Genomic DNA, 12,870 nt, shown 5'->3' with positions numbered 1-12,870 from the left:
CCCATTGGAATAAGATAACCTTCTTCACTATCCACCATTCCACCAATTTTAGTGTAATTTGCAAACATGCTAACCATGCCTAAATTCTCATCCAAATCATTTATATTAATGACAAACAAAAGTGGACTCAGCACCAACCCCTATGGGACACCTCTGGTCACAAGACTGCAGTCTGAAAAACAATGCTTCATCACCACCCTCTGTCGCCTACTGCCAAGCCAATTATCCAAATATCAAGCTCTCCCTGAATACCACGTGATCTGAAACATTGTCAAAGGCTTTAGAATTAGAATTCCTAAAGTATGGAAACAGGCCCTTCGGCCCAACAAGTCCGCACCGACCCTCCAGAGAGTAACCCACTCAGACCCTTTACTAAACTCCATGTAGATAGACAGTGTCTACTGCTCTGCCCTCAATCGTTTTGGTTATGTCTTCAAAGAACTCAGGCTTATGTCCGAAACGACAATTCTCCTCCTCCCTGGATCCTGCCTGACCTGCTGTGCTTTTCCAGCACGGCACCCTCGCCTCAAAAAACTCAATCAAGTTAATAAGACATGATCTGCCTTGCATGAAACCATGCTGAATATCCCCAATCAGTCCAAATGCATGGGGATCCTTTCTTTCAGAATCACTTCCAACAATTTACCTACCATCGAAGTCAAACTCACTTATCTATGGTTCTCAGGCTGCTCTTTACACCCTTTCTTAAATATAGACACATTAGCCACCCTCCAGTCTTCTGGCACCTCATCTGTGGCTGTAACTTATACAAATATCTCTGCTAGGTAAGGACAGCAGATTTCCTCCCCCCAAAGGACGCTAGTGAACCAGACAACAAGCGACAATCACTCCACCATCACTGAGACAAACTTTCAATTCTAGGTTTGTTAACTGTATTTAGACTGTCCCAACCACTGTGAACACATATTCCCTGAGCATTACCCGTAACTTCCAACTAAATCATCCTGTGACCACCTCTCCAATTGCTTGAACTGCATTTTCTCCTCTTAATTAAGACCCCCAGTACCCGCATTATTCAGCCTTTTGGAAGAAAGAATATACATTTAACTGACATCTTTCACAACTGCAGCATGTCCCATGGGATTTTAAAACCAATGAAGTACAGCAAACCTTGTTTTAACTGGCACCCTATGAACTGGCACTCTCGATAAACCAGTAAAAATGATACACCTGCAAAACTGCCAAATATACTGTTATTATCGCGACCTCCAAGCAGTCAGTGAAAGTGCAAGTGAGAAGCTCTCTGCTGGTAAATTTAAGGGAAAGTTGCATTATTATTAAGTGACTTATGCAGTAAATAAAGTATAATAGTGATGTGTACCCACTGTATTACCTTTCTATTACTTAGTGATTATGTGGACCTCTCAATCAACAGGAATATTTGATTACGTGGCACACGCCTGGTCCCATTGGGGCCAGTTAATACAAAGTCTGCTGTACTTTTTTTAATTTAAAGTGCAGTTGTTGTAGTAATGTGAGAAGTACAGCAAGATCCCACACACAGCAAAGGGACAATGATCAGTTAATCTGCTTCACTGGTGATGTTGAGCAAGGGATAAATAAAAATCATAGAATCCCTTCAGTGTGGAAACAGGCCATTCGGCCCTCCAAGTCCACACCGACCTTCCAAAGAAAAACTCACCCAGACCCCATTCCCCTACATTTACCCCTAACTAATGCACCTAACCTACACATCCCTGAACACTATGGGCAATTTTACCATGGCCAATTCACCAAACCTGCACATCTTTGGATTGTGGGAGGAAACCTACACAGACACAGGGTGAATGTATAGACTCCACACAGACAATCGGCCAAGGCTGGAATTAAACAAAAGTCCTGGGTTCCTGGCACTGTGAGGCAGCAGTGCTAACCATTGTGCCGCCATGCCTCCTTATGAAGCTAAGGAATTACTGGAATCTCAGAATGAAAAGAGATTTTGCAGGAAGACAGCTGAACCATAATCACTGCAATGAGGGTATATTGTGGCTCATAGATTCCCTACAGTGTGGAAAAAGGCCCTGAGGCCCAACAAGTCCACACTGACCCTCCAAAGAGTAACTCCACCCAGACCCACTCCCTTACCTTAATATCCTATATTTACCCCCATCTATAGGATAATGGAGCACTAATAAAGTTAATTCAATCATGTAATCAAGAACCTACTTTAAATAAATCTTCTTGCCTTTTTAGTTAATTGAAAAAATCTTTTGTTGTGTTTTTGTCACAATTCGGCCCCACGCTCCTGATCTTTGGGCGGAGGGGAGTGGGCAGATCAAAGGAGCTTTTTATGGGTCTGCTCTCGGACAACATGTCCCAGAACCTCTCTGAATGGTAACATTTTGACGCCCACCCAAGAGAACAGACTGAGGTCTCAGTCTTAACAGCTCATCCGAAAGGAGACATCTCAGGCAGCGCAGGAACCTCCCAGTCAGGTCAGCCTAGAGGAGGCAATCGTTGGTGTGGGGGAGTGGAGGCTGGGATTGAAGTGGAGGATAGGAAGATCGGTGGTGTGGAGGGTGGTGGTGGGGGGGAGCGGGGGCTTCCATCAGCAGCAGCAAAAAGCCCTGCAGACACTTTCAAGCAAAGACTGACAAAACCCGGGCACCGATCGGGCACTCGTGAGGCCACAGTCCTGTCAAGGTAGTGCTATCACCAATTAAAGGTTTGGCACTGAACAAGCAGGTCATGTCCATTGGTGGGAGGAGAGCCAAGATCGAGGAAAGCATGGGGCAGGGGTTTAAGGCAAGTGTTTCACTGGGCAGAGGGGCAAGGGAGTGAACACAGGGAGAGGGACCAAGGGTTTCAGAAGCAAAAGGGAGGGGACGGCTCTGGGCAGACTCCACTCGGCCTTTGATCACCTGACTCTAGCTGATGAACTGCCTGCAGATTGAGCAGTCCCACCTCCAGCTGGAGGAAATCGGAATCCCACAGGCCTTTCCGTTGTCATTAGTTGGCCGCTCAAGGGCCTAAATTGGTGACTGGACAAGAAGTCAATGATGGACGCTCTGAACTCAAATACAGTTGAGGTGCGATCTGCCATATGACACCACCCTGAGTAGTGAAGTGGCCTTGCCACTTTCAAAACCGCCATCTCAAGGGCACGGCTGGAGTGAAGGTGTGCACAGTCATACGTGCGCTACTACTGTGGGGGAGGCTAGTACAATTACAACATTTAAAAGGCATCTCGATGGGTATATGAATTTGAAATGTTTAGAGGGATATAGGCCAAGTTCTGACAAATGGGACTAGATTAAGTTAGAAAAGCTGGTCAACATGGACAAGTTGGACCAAAGGGTCTGTGTCCATGCTGTACATCTCTATGACTCTTCTTCAGAAAGGAACATTGACTCCATCTTGCTTAGACTCCGAGGACACCCATCTGTGTCACAGAGTTGCTTCCTGAAGTCTTTCCTTCTCCCTTACCAGTCAGCTTCATAAAGCATTTTGAAAGAGAGGAGAGAGCTGCAACTTCTAAACAGAAAAGAAACAGATTCAAAGTTACTCTGTTTCGCTTGGAATAATCTACCTACTGCTCTCACATGAACGTGGAATAAGAATAGGCCACTCAGTCCCTCCAGCCTGTTCTATCGTTCAGCAGAGCCTTGGGTAGTAGAGACCAGAGGACCTAGGGGTTCAAGTATATGATTCGTTGAAATTTGCGTTAATTTGGACAGCATGGTGAAGCAGGCATTTAGCACGCATGCCTTCATTGCTCAGACCTTGGAGCACTGGAACTGGGACGTCATGTTGAGGTTATACATGACTTTGGTGAGGCTTCTTCTGAAATACTGTGTCCAGTGCTGGTCGCCATGTTATACGAAGGGTATCATTAAGCTGCAGAGGGTTCAGAAAAGATTTACCAGGATGTTGCTGGGAATGGAAGAGGGTTTGAGTTATAAGGGAGCTGGGACTTTTTTCACCGGAGGGTAGGAGATTGAGCGTGACCTTACAGAGGTTAGTAAAATCATGATGGGTACAGTTGGGCGGAATGGTGGCTCAGTGGTTAGCACTGCTGCCTGACAGCACCAGGTTTGATTCCAGCCTCAGGCGACTGTCTGTGTGGAGTTTGCACATTCCCCGTGTGGGTTTCCTCAGGGTGCTCCGGTTTCCTCCCACAGTTCAAAGATGTGCAGGTTAGGTGAACTAGCCAAGCTAAATTGCTCATAGTGTTCAGGGATCTGTAGGTTAGGGATACATGGTCTGTGTGGTTTGCTCCTTGGAGGGTCAGTGTGGACTTGCTGGGCCAAAGGGCCTGTTTCTATACAGTAGGGATTCTATGAAAAGATGAATGGCAGATTTTTCCCCCCCCCCAGGGTGGGGGATTTCAAAACGAGGAGGCATATTTTTAAGGTGAGAGGAGAAATATTTAGAAAGGATATGAGAGCAACCATTTTATACAGAGAGTGGTTTATGTGAGCATTTAACTTTCAGAGGTAGTGATGGATGCAGGTACAGTTACAATGTTCAAAAGACACTTAGAGTCACAGAGTCATAGAGATGTACAGCATGGAAACAGACCCTTTGGTCCAACCCGTCCATGCCGGCCAGATATCCCAACCCAATCTCATCCCACCTGCCAGCACCCAGCCCATATCCCTCCAAACCCTTCCTATTCATATGCCCATCCAAATGCCTCTTAAATATTACAATTGTTCCAGCCTCCACCACATCCTCTCATTCCATACACATACCACTCTCTGTGTGAAAAAGTTGCCCCTTAGGTCTCTTTTATATCTTTCTCTTCTCACCCTAAATCTATGCCCTCTAGTTCTGGACTCCCCAACCCCAGGGAAAAGCCTTTGCCTATTTATCCTATCCATGTCCCTCATAACTTTGTAAATCTCTATAAAGTCACCTCTCAGCCTCCAACACTCCAGGGAAAACAGCCCCAGCCTATTCAGCCTCTCCCTATAGCTCAAATCCTCCAACCCTGGCAACATCCTTGTAAATATTTTCTGAACCCTTTCAAGTTTCACAACATCTCTCCGATAGGAATGAGACCAGAATTGCACACAATAGTCCAACAGTGGCCTAACCAATGTCCTGTACAGCCGCAACATGACCTTAGGTAAGTATTTGAAGGGATATAGGGCAAACATTGGCAAATGGAACTAGTTTAGTTTGGGATTATGGTTGGTATGGACCAGTTGGACTAAGGGTCTGTTTCCACACTGTATGACACTGTGACTGATCTGATTTTAACCACAACACTACATTTCTGCATGGCCCCAGTAACCTTACATCTACTCTCCTCTCCAGCCCTAGATTGAGCCTTACTGGATAGGACAAGCTTTCACACAGTGGCCATTCAGGCCCTCAACTAGGTGACTGTGAACACCAAGGTTAAGGGACTTGCTCACAGTGATCTGCTTCCATACCCAACAGGAGGACAAGTGGGAAGCCTGTGACTTTTGACCTGGTAATTTTCGTAGATAAACCTCATGGGAGTGGGCAATGCACACAAGGAACACTCCAGGCAGCAATTCCCCCGGGGTGGAGCTCAACGGGGAGTGAGAAAACCTATCCTTTGTGTCTGGAGGTTCCTTGAGATTATTACACTGTGACATCGGCAATGCAGCAGCAGTGGGAATCTTACCCCATGTTATTCGTCCCTCCTTATCCCAGAAAGACAGCGGCACAGACTCAAAGGCCCATACGGCTTCCCTCCAAAGTGTGGTGCCCAATTCTGACAAGGCCAGAACCTGCAATGTTCTGGCAATGTTCCAACTTGGGACCCATTGCCCTAATCTTCCTTCATGGCTGTCAGGTCAAATTCTTAAGACTTCCCAGCTGACTGCTCCTTCACTGCAGCGGCTTCAGAAGATTAGACAACACCATCTTCTCAGGGGCAATTATGGACGAGCAACAAATGTTCTGACCAAGCATTCCTCACATCCCCAGAATTAACTGGAAAAGCATCATGTTCAATCGCTTTACCTTGTAACCATGCATATACATTCTGGAAATAATACAGATTCAATCTTTTTGGTTTGCTCACATTGTGATGTATTCACATTGATTCAGCTTTGTTTCTCCAGTCTGTTCACCAGAAAACTATTCCTCGCCACGTCCCTGTGGTGGCAAGGAAAGGTCGCCACAATCACAGATTAGGTGATAGTGTCTGGTCCTTTCAGGATTAACCACAAGCTGCAAGCTTTCAATGGTTAGCCCTGGTGGTGTCAGGTTCTGTGGGTTGTACCTGGGAGCTGGGAGAGGTGGGGGGGGGGCCCTGACTGGGTTAAACCACCTTCCCTACCTGGAATACCTGTGACTGTATTTGTACCCGGAGTCTCGGACCACTTGTCGGGCGAGGGGGAAAAGTTCGTCGCGCCTGGCAAGCAGGGTGGTGTCGATCAGGCAGAGCTGGGCAGCCGCTTCATTGACCATCACCTGCCAGAAAGAGAAAGACAAATCAAACCAATTAAAGCCGGGCTCACCGCTTCGGCTCAGAGTAAATGTGGGACTCAATGGCACACCGATGCATCATTCCACACTTGAGGAACTCAAACACCAATCAGTGCACAGTTTCCCCAATCTGACTCACACTCAATGCAGAGAGCGGCTGCTTCTCAACGGAGTGCCTATTCTGGGCGTGAGCGCTTGAATCCCGTTACGGCTTAGAGCGAAATGTGAATTCAATAAAAATTTGGAATAAAGAGCTGACCTAATGGCAACCGTCATCGATTATGATTTCTAAAAATAACATCCGATTCACTAATGTCCTTCAGGGAAGGAAATCAGCCAGTCTTATCAAAATTACAGAGACATGACTGCAGAGTTACCAAGACCGGGAAGTCAATGTTTAAGGGTTTCTCGTGTTCCAGATGAATAGGCAAAAAAGGAAGAGGAGGTGGGGGCAAGGATGGTATCAGTGTGGTGGTGGTGAGATGTGATGTAGGCGCAATAAATCATAATGTGGAATCAGTTTGAGCAGAAATAAGGACTAGCAAGTGAAAGATGTCATGGCTGTGAGTTGGCATTTTTATCATTCACAAGATGAGAGTATCACTGCTAGGCCAGCATTTATTATCCATCCCTAATTACCCCCAGATGGCAGTTAAGAGTCAACCACTTTGCTTGGGTTTGGAGTCACCTGTAGGCCAAACAAGATAAGGATGGCAATTTCCTTCCCTAAAAGACATTAGAGAACCAGATGGATTTTTCTGACAATCGACAATGGATCTGGAGTCAACATTAGACTCTTAATTCCAGATATTTCCTGAATTCAAATCCCACCACCTGACATGAGAGGGTTCAAATCAGAGACAGAACATTACCGGAATCTCTGGATTCATGGAATCTATAGGCCCTCAAGGAGTTGCCTCACCGTCGGAAAAAGTATAAATCAGGAAATAATGGAAGCATGTAAGATTGCCATAGTGATATTAATCTGCACAGTAACCAAGCAAATCAGACAGGCAAGAGTAATATGGAGTACAGATTTGAAGAGTGCTTCAGCAAATCGTTTTTTAGAGCGGTAGTTTACAGAATCTACCTGGGAACAGGCTATTTTAGATCGAGTAATGTGTAACGATGTAGGATTAACAAGTAACCTCGTAACTAATGATCCTCAGGTGTCGCAAAACAGTCGAACTTCAAATTCAGTTTGAAGGAGAGCAAATCAAGTCTCAAACTAGTGTCCCCAACTTAAATAAAACAGGGAAATGGCAGATCATTTAAACCAATGTTTGAATTGGTCTTCATAATGGAGGACACTACAAGCAACCTAAAGACATCAGATAAGCAAGGTATTAATGATAGAAAAGATCTTGTAACAAGCTGTCATGAGGGACAAAGAATTTGACATAGTCGTGGGTCTAAAGGCAGACAAGGCACCAGGATCTGGAGGCCTGCATCCAAGGGTGTTCAAGGAAGTGGCTGCATATATCGTGGTGGGATTGCATGAAATAATCAAGAACTCACTGGATTCTGGGAAGGTTCCAGTGGATCAGAAAACCACTGACGTGATATCCCTCTTCAAGAAGGGAGGAGACAGAAAGCAGGAAAGTATAGGCCAGTTAGACTAATATCAGTCATTGGGGATAAAGCTATAGCCCATTATTAAGGAAGGTATAGCAGGACATTTAGAAAAGCTTAATGCTATTAAACAGAGTCAACAAAATTTAGTGAAAGGAAACATGTTTGACAATTTTCCAGAGCTCTTTGAGGATATAACATGCAGAGTTGATACAGGGGAACCAGTAGACACTGTGCATGTGGATTTCCAGATGGTATTCAAAAAGGTGCCACATAAAATGTTATTGTACAAGTTAGAAACTCATGGTATGGGCTCATGCGTTAGCTTGGATTGAGGATTGGTTAACACACAGAGAGACAGGATTAATTAATCTTCTTTCAGGTTGAAAAAATGTAGCAAGTGGCGTGCCACAAGGATCAGTTCTAGGGCCTCACTCACTTACTATCTCACTTACTTGGAGAAAGGACCAGAACGTATTGTATCTGTATTTGCTGCAGATTCAAAAAGGGGTGGGAGGGGATGTTGTGATGAGGCCATAAAGAATCTGCAAGGGGATTATAGATAGGTTGAGTGAGGGGGCAAAAACTTGGAAGATGGAGTTTAATGTTGGGACGTGTGAAGTTCTGAAGAAGGGTCAGTGGACCCAAAATGTTAACACTGTTTTTCTCTCTCCTCAGATGCTGCCAGACCTATTGAGTTTCTCCAGCAATTTCTGGTGAAATTTTGTTACAAGACATTGATCAGGCTGTGCATGAAGTACTGTGTACATTTTTGGTCCCTGTATTTAAGCAAGGATGTACTAGCATTGGAGGCAGTGCAAAAGATATTCACTAGGCTGATACTAGGGGTGAAGATGTTAACTTATTAAGAACAATTAAACAGGGTCGGCCTTTATTCATTAGATTTTAAAAAAGAGTGCAGGGGGAGTTTCTTGAAACACACAAGATTCTGAGTGGCCATGACAGGGTAGACGTACAGAAGATGTTTCACTTTTAGACAAATTGGGGAAATCTTGAACTAGGCTACATAGGGGACACTCATTTAAAACACAGGAAAGTCTTCTTCCAGAGGGTAGTGAATACCTGATGAATTTGCTACCCCAAAGAGTTGTGGAGGGCTTTCTCAATGAAAGTAATTAAGGAAGTGATAGGTCGATTTTTGAACCAATCAGGAAGCTAAGGGCTACGAGAAGGTGGCACCAAACAGGAGTTGAGGCCTCCAGCTTTTCAGCCATGACCTTGTTGAATTTCAGGGGCAGACATGAGGGGCTGAATGGCCTATTCCTACGTTCTTATCTTACCGAGTCAAGCCTACTCACCACTCCAGAGCAACTGCAATGTGGCTGACCTTTAACTGCCCTCTGCACAGTAGATGCTGTGCCCACAGTTCATAAATGAATAAAAACAACAATTCCCGCTCCTCCCTGTCAATACTGGGAGAGATCAGCTCTCCAAGCCCTGGCATAAAACAGGGACGTACCACCTGTACAGACACCGACTCGTGTGGAAATGAAATGGAGAGGGGTACAAAACTGGTTGCTTGACCCACTCTCCATTCGACACCATCACCCAGAGTCCTGATCAGCCCTCTCCTGCTGATGCATGCTCACAGAACAGGCGCACAAGGGGCCAATATTCCCCAGTAATCCAGACAGGAGCATCATCTGAAGAGGAACAATTTCCAAGGCCATAGGACGGTGAGGCTCAAAGAATTACTCCATCAGAAGGGCCAGGAGGGATGTGACCGGCCGAATGGGCTCCTTTACATGTTGTAACCATTTCCTGACTCTTCAATTGTATGATCCTTCATGTTTGTTGGCATGGACTGGTTGAACCTAAGGGTCTGTTTCCGTGCTGTATATCTTTATGACTTTAGTGCCACTTGACAGTACAATTGATGGCTCCTTCCATTATTTTGATGATGATTGAGAGTATACTGAGGGGGCGGTAAATACTTTGGTCTGATTTTTGTGCATGGAAATAACTGGACGATTTTCCTCATCGTCAGGTACTTATATCGATACGTTTAACACCCTGACTGGGGTGCATTTAGTTCTGGAGCTCAAGTTTATAGTAGTAATACAGGAATGTTGTCAGGGCCCATAGGCTTTGTGGTATCCTGCAATGCTGCCATTTCTTGATATCACATGAATTGGCTGCAGACTGGCATCTGTGGTGCTGGGGGCCTCTGGAGGAGGCCTAGGTGGATTAAACACTTGACACTTCGAACTGAAGGTGGACGTGAATGCTTCAGCCCTGATGTGTTAGACTTCCCATCATTGAGGACGGAGATATTTGTGGAGCTTTCTTCTCCTCCAGTGAGTTATTTAGTTGTCCACCACCATTGGAAGGCAGAACTTATATCTGATCCATTGGAATGTGGGGGTTCACTAGTCCTACCTATCGTGTGCTACTTATTCTGTCTGGCACACAAGTGGTCTTGGTTTGCGGATTCACCAGTTTAGCACCTCATTTATAGATATGCCTGGGCCTGTTTCTCACAAATCTTAACACAGAATCCCTATTATGTGAAAGCAAGGCCATTCAGCCCATTAAGTCCACACCAACCCTTCAAAGGACATCCTATACAGACTCACACCCTTACCTATCCCTACAATTCTGCATTTCCATTCTGCATTTCCCACGGCCAATCCATCTGTGGGAGGAAACCAGAGCACCCAAAGGAAACCCACGCAGACACAGGGAGAACGTGCAAACTCCACGCAGTCGCCCAACCTGATGAAGGGCTCCTGCCCGAAACGTCGATTGTTCTGCTCCTCGGATGCTGCCTGACCTGCTGTGCTTTTCCAGCACCACTCTAATCTGAACCCGGGTCCCTGGCGCTGTGAGGCAGCAGTGCTAACCACTCAACCACCATGCCACCCATCTACACGCACTCTTCACCGAAGCAGCTCCCAATGTGATGATGATGGCAGAGTGGAGTATGTGCTGGGGGCCATGGGGTTAAAGACTGTGGTTAAGTTCCGCTACCAATGATGCCCCACTGCACTTTGTGGAACTCCCAGCTTTAAATTGCTTCCATTTGATACTCCATCCCATTAGACACACTGGTAGTGCCATACAATACAATGGAAGCTATCCCTAATATGCAGAAGAACCAGTATGGACACTATGGGATGAATAGCCTCCTTTTGTGATGTAACTATTCTTTGATCCCCCACGTTAATTACAACTTTTAAAAAACATTTGGATAACTACATGAATAGGAAAGGTTTGGAGAGATATGGACCTGGAGCAGGTTGGTGGGACTGGTTGAAATTGGGCTTAATGTTCGGCATGGACTGGTTGGACTGAGAGGTCTGTTTCTGTGTTGTAGGACTCTCTGACTCCGTTAAATAGTTGCAAACTTTAAATACACAGCCAAAAAAAAATGAAAAAGAAACCTGAGACAGACAGAATTATTGAGTCGAAGTGCAGTGTTAAGATTGGCAGACCTATGCCTTGTGTTTGGCTGTAATCTGAGGGAGAACGATGTGACTGTGATCAGACATCCGACACAGAAGCAGTCAGACAGCCCCAAATGTTCACTTTCCAGGCTCACATTTTCTGAACTAAAAGACGCATTTCCAGGAAACATCAACGCAGGCACTCAAACAGTTACTTGAGTGAAAAGGTTCATTACTGTTGAGATTATAGACCATGAAGGTCAAGCTAACAGTGAGCGGGGCTGGGAATGTTTGGACATGAGGAACATTTTCACAAGAGTCTGAGATTTATAATTTATCTCCTCAAAAAAAAACCGAGTTCATCTGACCGAGAAAATGATTTAGTTTGGATTTGTTAAAGGAACAAGGTTGACTGTTAATATTTTACACCCATAAAGGGTCAGTTAAAGCTAATTTAAATTAAAGACATATTCACTCCTGCACATACCAGATTATACACGTCCACTTTTTGAAGAATCTGTGGAGAGACAAACAACAGTTAACACTTGGGAGTCAAAAATGACTCTTCTTCAGAATCCTTCCTGAGGAAGTCATGTTGAAACGTTAACCCTGTTTCTCTCTCCACAGATGCTGCCAGACTCGCTGAGTTTCTCCAGCACTCTCTGTTTTGGTTTATTTATTTGTTCACGGAATGCAAGGGTTAGTGGCTGGGCTACAGTTATCGTCCATCACTAAACGCCCAGAGGGCAGTTAGGAGTCATAAAGTCATACAGCACGGAAACAGACCCTTCAGTCCAACACAATCCCAAACTAAACTCTTCCCACTTGCCTGCTCCTGGCTCATATCCCTACAAACTTTTCCTATTCATGCACTTATCTAAGTAACTTTTAAACACTGTAACTGTACCTTTACCCACCATTTCCTCAGGAAGTTCATTTCACACGTGAACCATGCTCTGTGTAAAAAGATTTGCTCCCATGTCTTTTTTAAATTTTTCTCCTCTGACCTTAAAAGATACCCCCTAGTCTTAAAATTCCTCCATCCTATGGAAAAGACACCTACATTAACCCTGTCTGTACCCCTCACCTTTATAAACCTCTATAAGGTCATCTCTCAACTTCCTATGCTCAGTGACAAAAAAGTCCCTGCCTAACCAGCCCTTCCTTATAACTCAACCATTCTGTATCTGGCAACATCCTGGTAAGTCTCTTTTTAATGGTCTCTAGCTTAATAGTATGCTTCCCATAACAGGCCGACCAGAACTGGACACAGTACTCCAGAAGAGGCCTCACCAATGGCCTGTATAACCCCAACATGACTTCCCAACTTCTATACTCAAAGGACTAAGCAATGAAGGCAAGCCTTCATTAAAAAGGCAAGCTAAATGCCTTTTTAACCACCCAAGTCAACCACATTGCAGTGCCTCTGGAGTACAGAGTAGGCCAGACCAGGCAAAGATGG

General features: G+C 45.1%; 1 protein-coding gene across 5 annotated transcripts in view; it reads right to left on the bottom strand.

The window, feature by feature from the left end:
- LOC140465753 (NGFI-A-binding protein 1-like) overlaps window positions 1-12,870 on the bottom strand; it is a 60,315-nt gene that overhangs the window by 18,395 nt on the left and 29,050 nt on the right. The window contains exons 3-4 of one of the 5 annotated variants that reach the window (XM_072561462.1): window positions 11,896-11,925; window positions 6,281-6,414 (exon numbers count right to left, since the gene is read on the bottom strand). In XM_072561462.1, coding sequence (XP_072417563.1) covers window positions 6,281-6,414; window positions 11,896-11,925 — 164 coding nt within the window. The remainder of the gene's footprint in view (window positions 1-6,280; window positions 6,415-11,895; window positions 11,926-12,870) is intronic. The other 4 variants (XM_072561464.1, XM_072561463.1, XM_072561465.1 and 1 more) reach the window with 4 other exon arrangements.

This window comes from Chiloscyllium punctatum, chromosome 42 (genome assembly GCF_047496795.1).
Source record: "Chiloscyllium punctatum isolate Juve2018m chromosome 42, sChiPun1.3, whole genome shotgun sequence".
NCBI lineage: Eukaryota > Metazoa > Chordata > Chondrichthyes > Orectolobiformes > Hemiscylliidae > Chiloscyllium > Chiloscyllium punctatum.
Note: the sequence above shows the minus strand (reverse complement) of the source record. Positions and strands in the feature narration are given on the sequence as shown.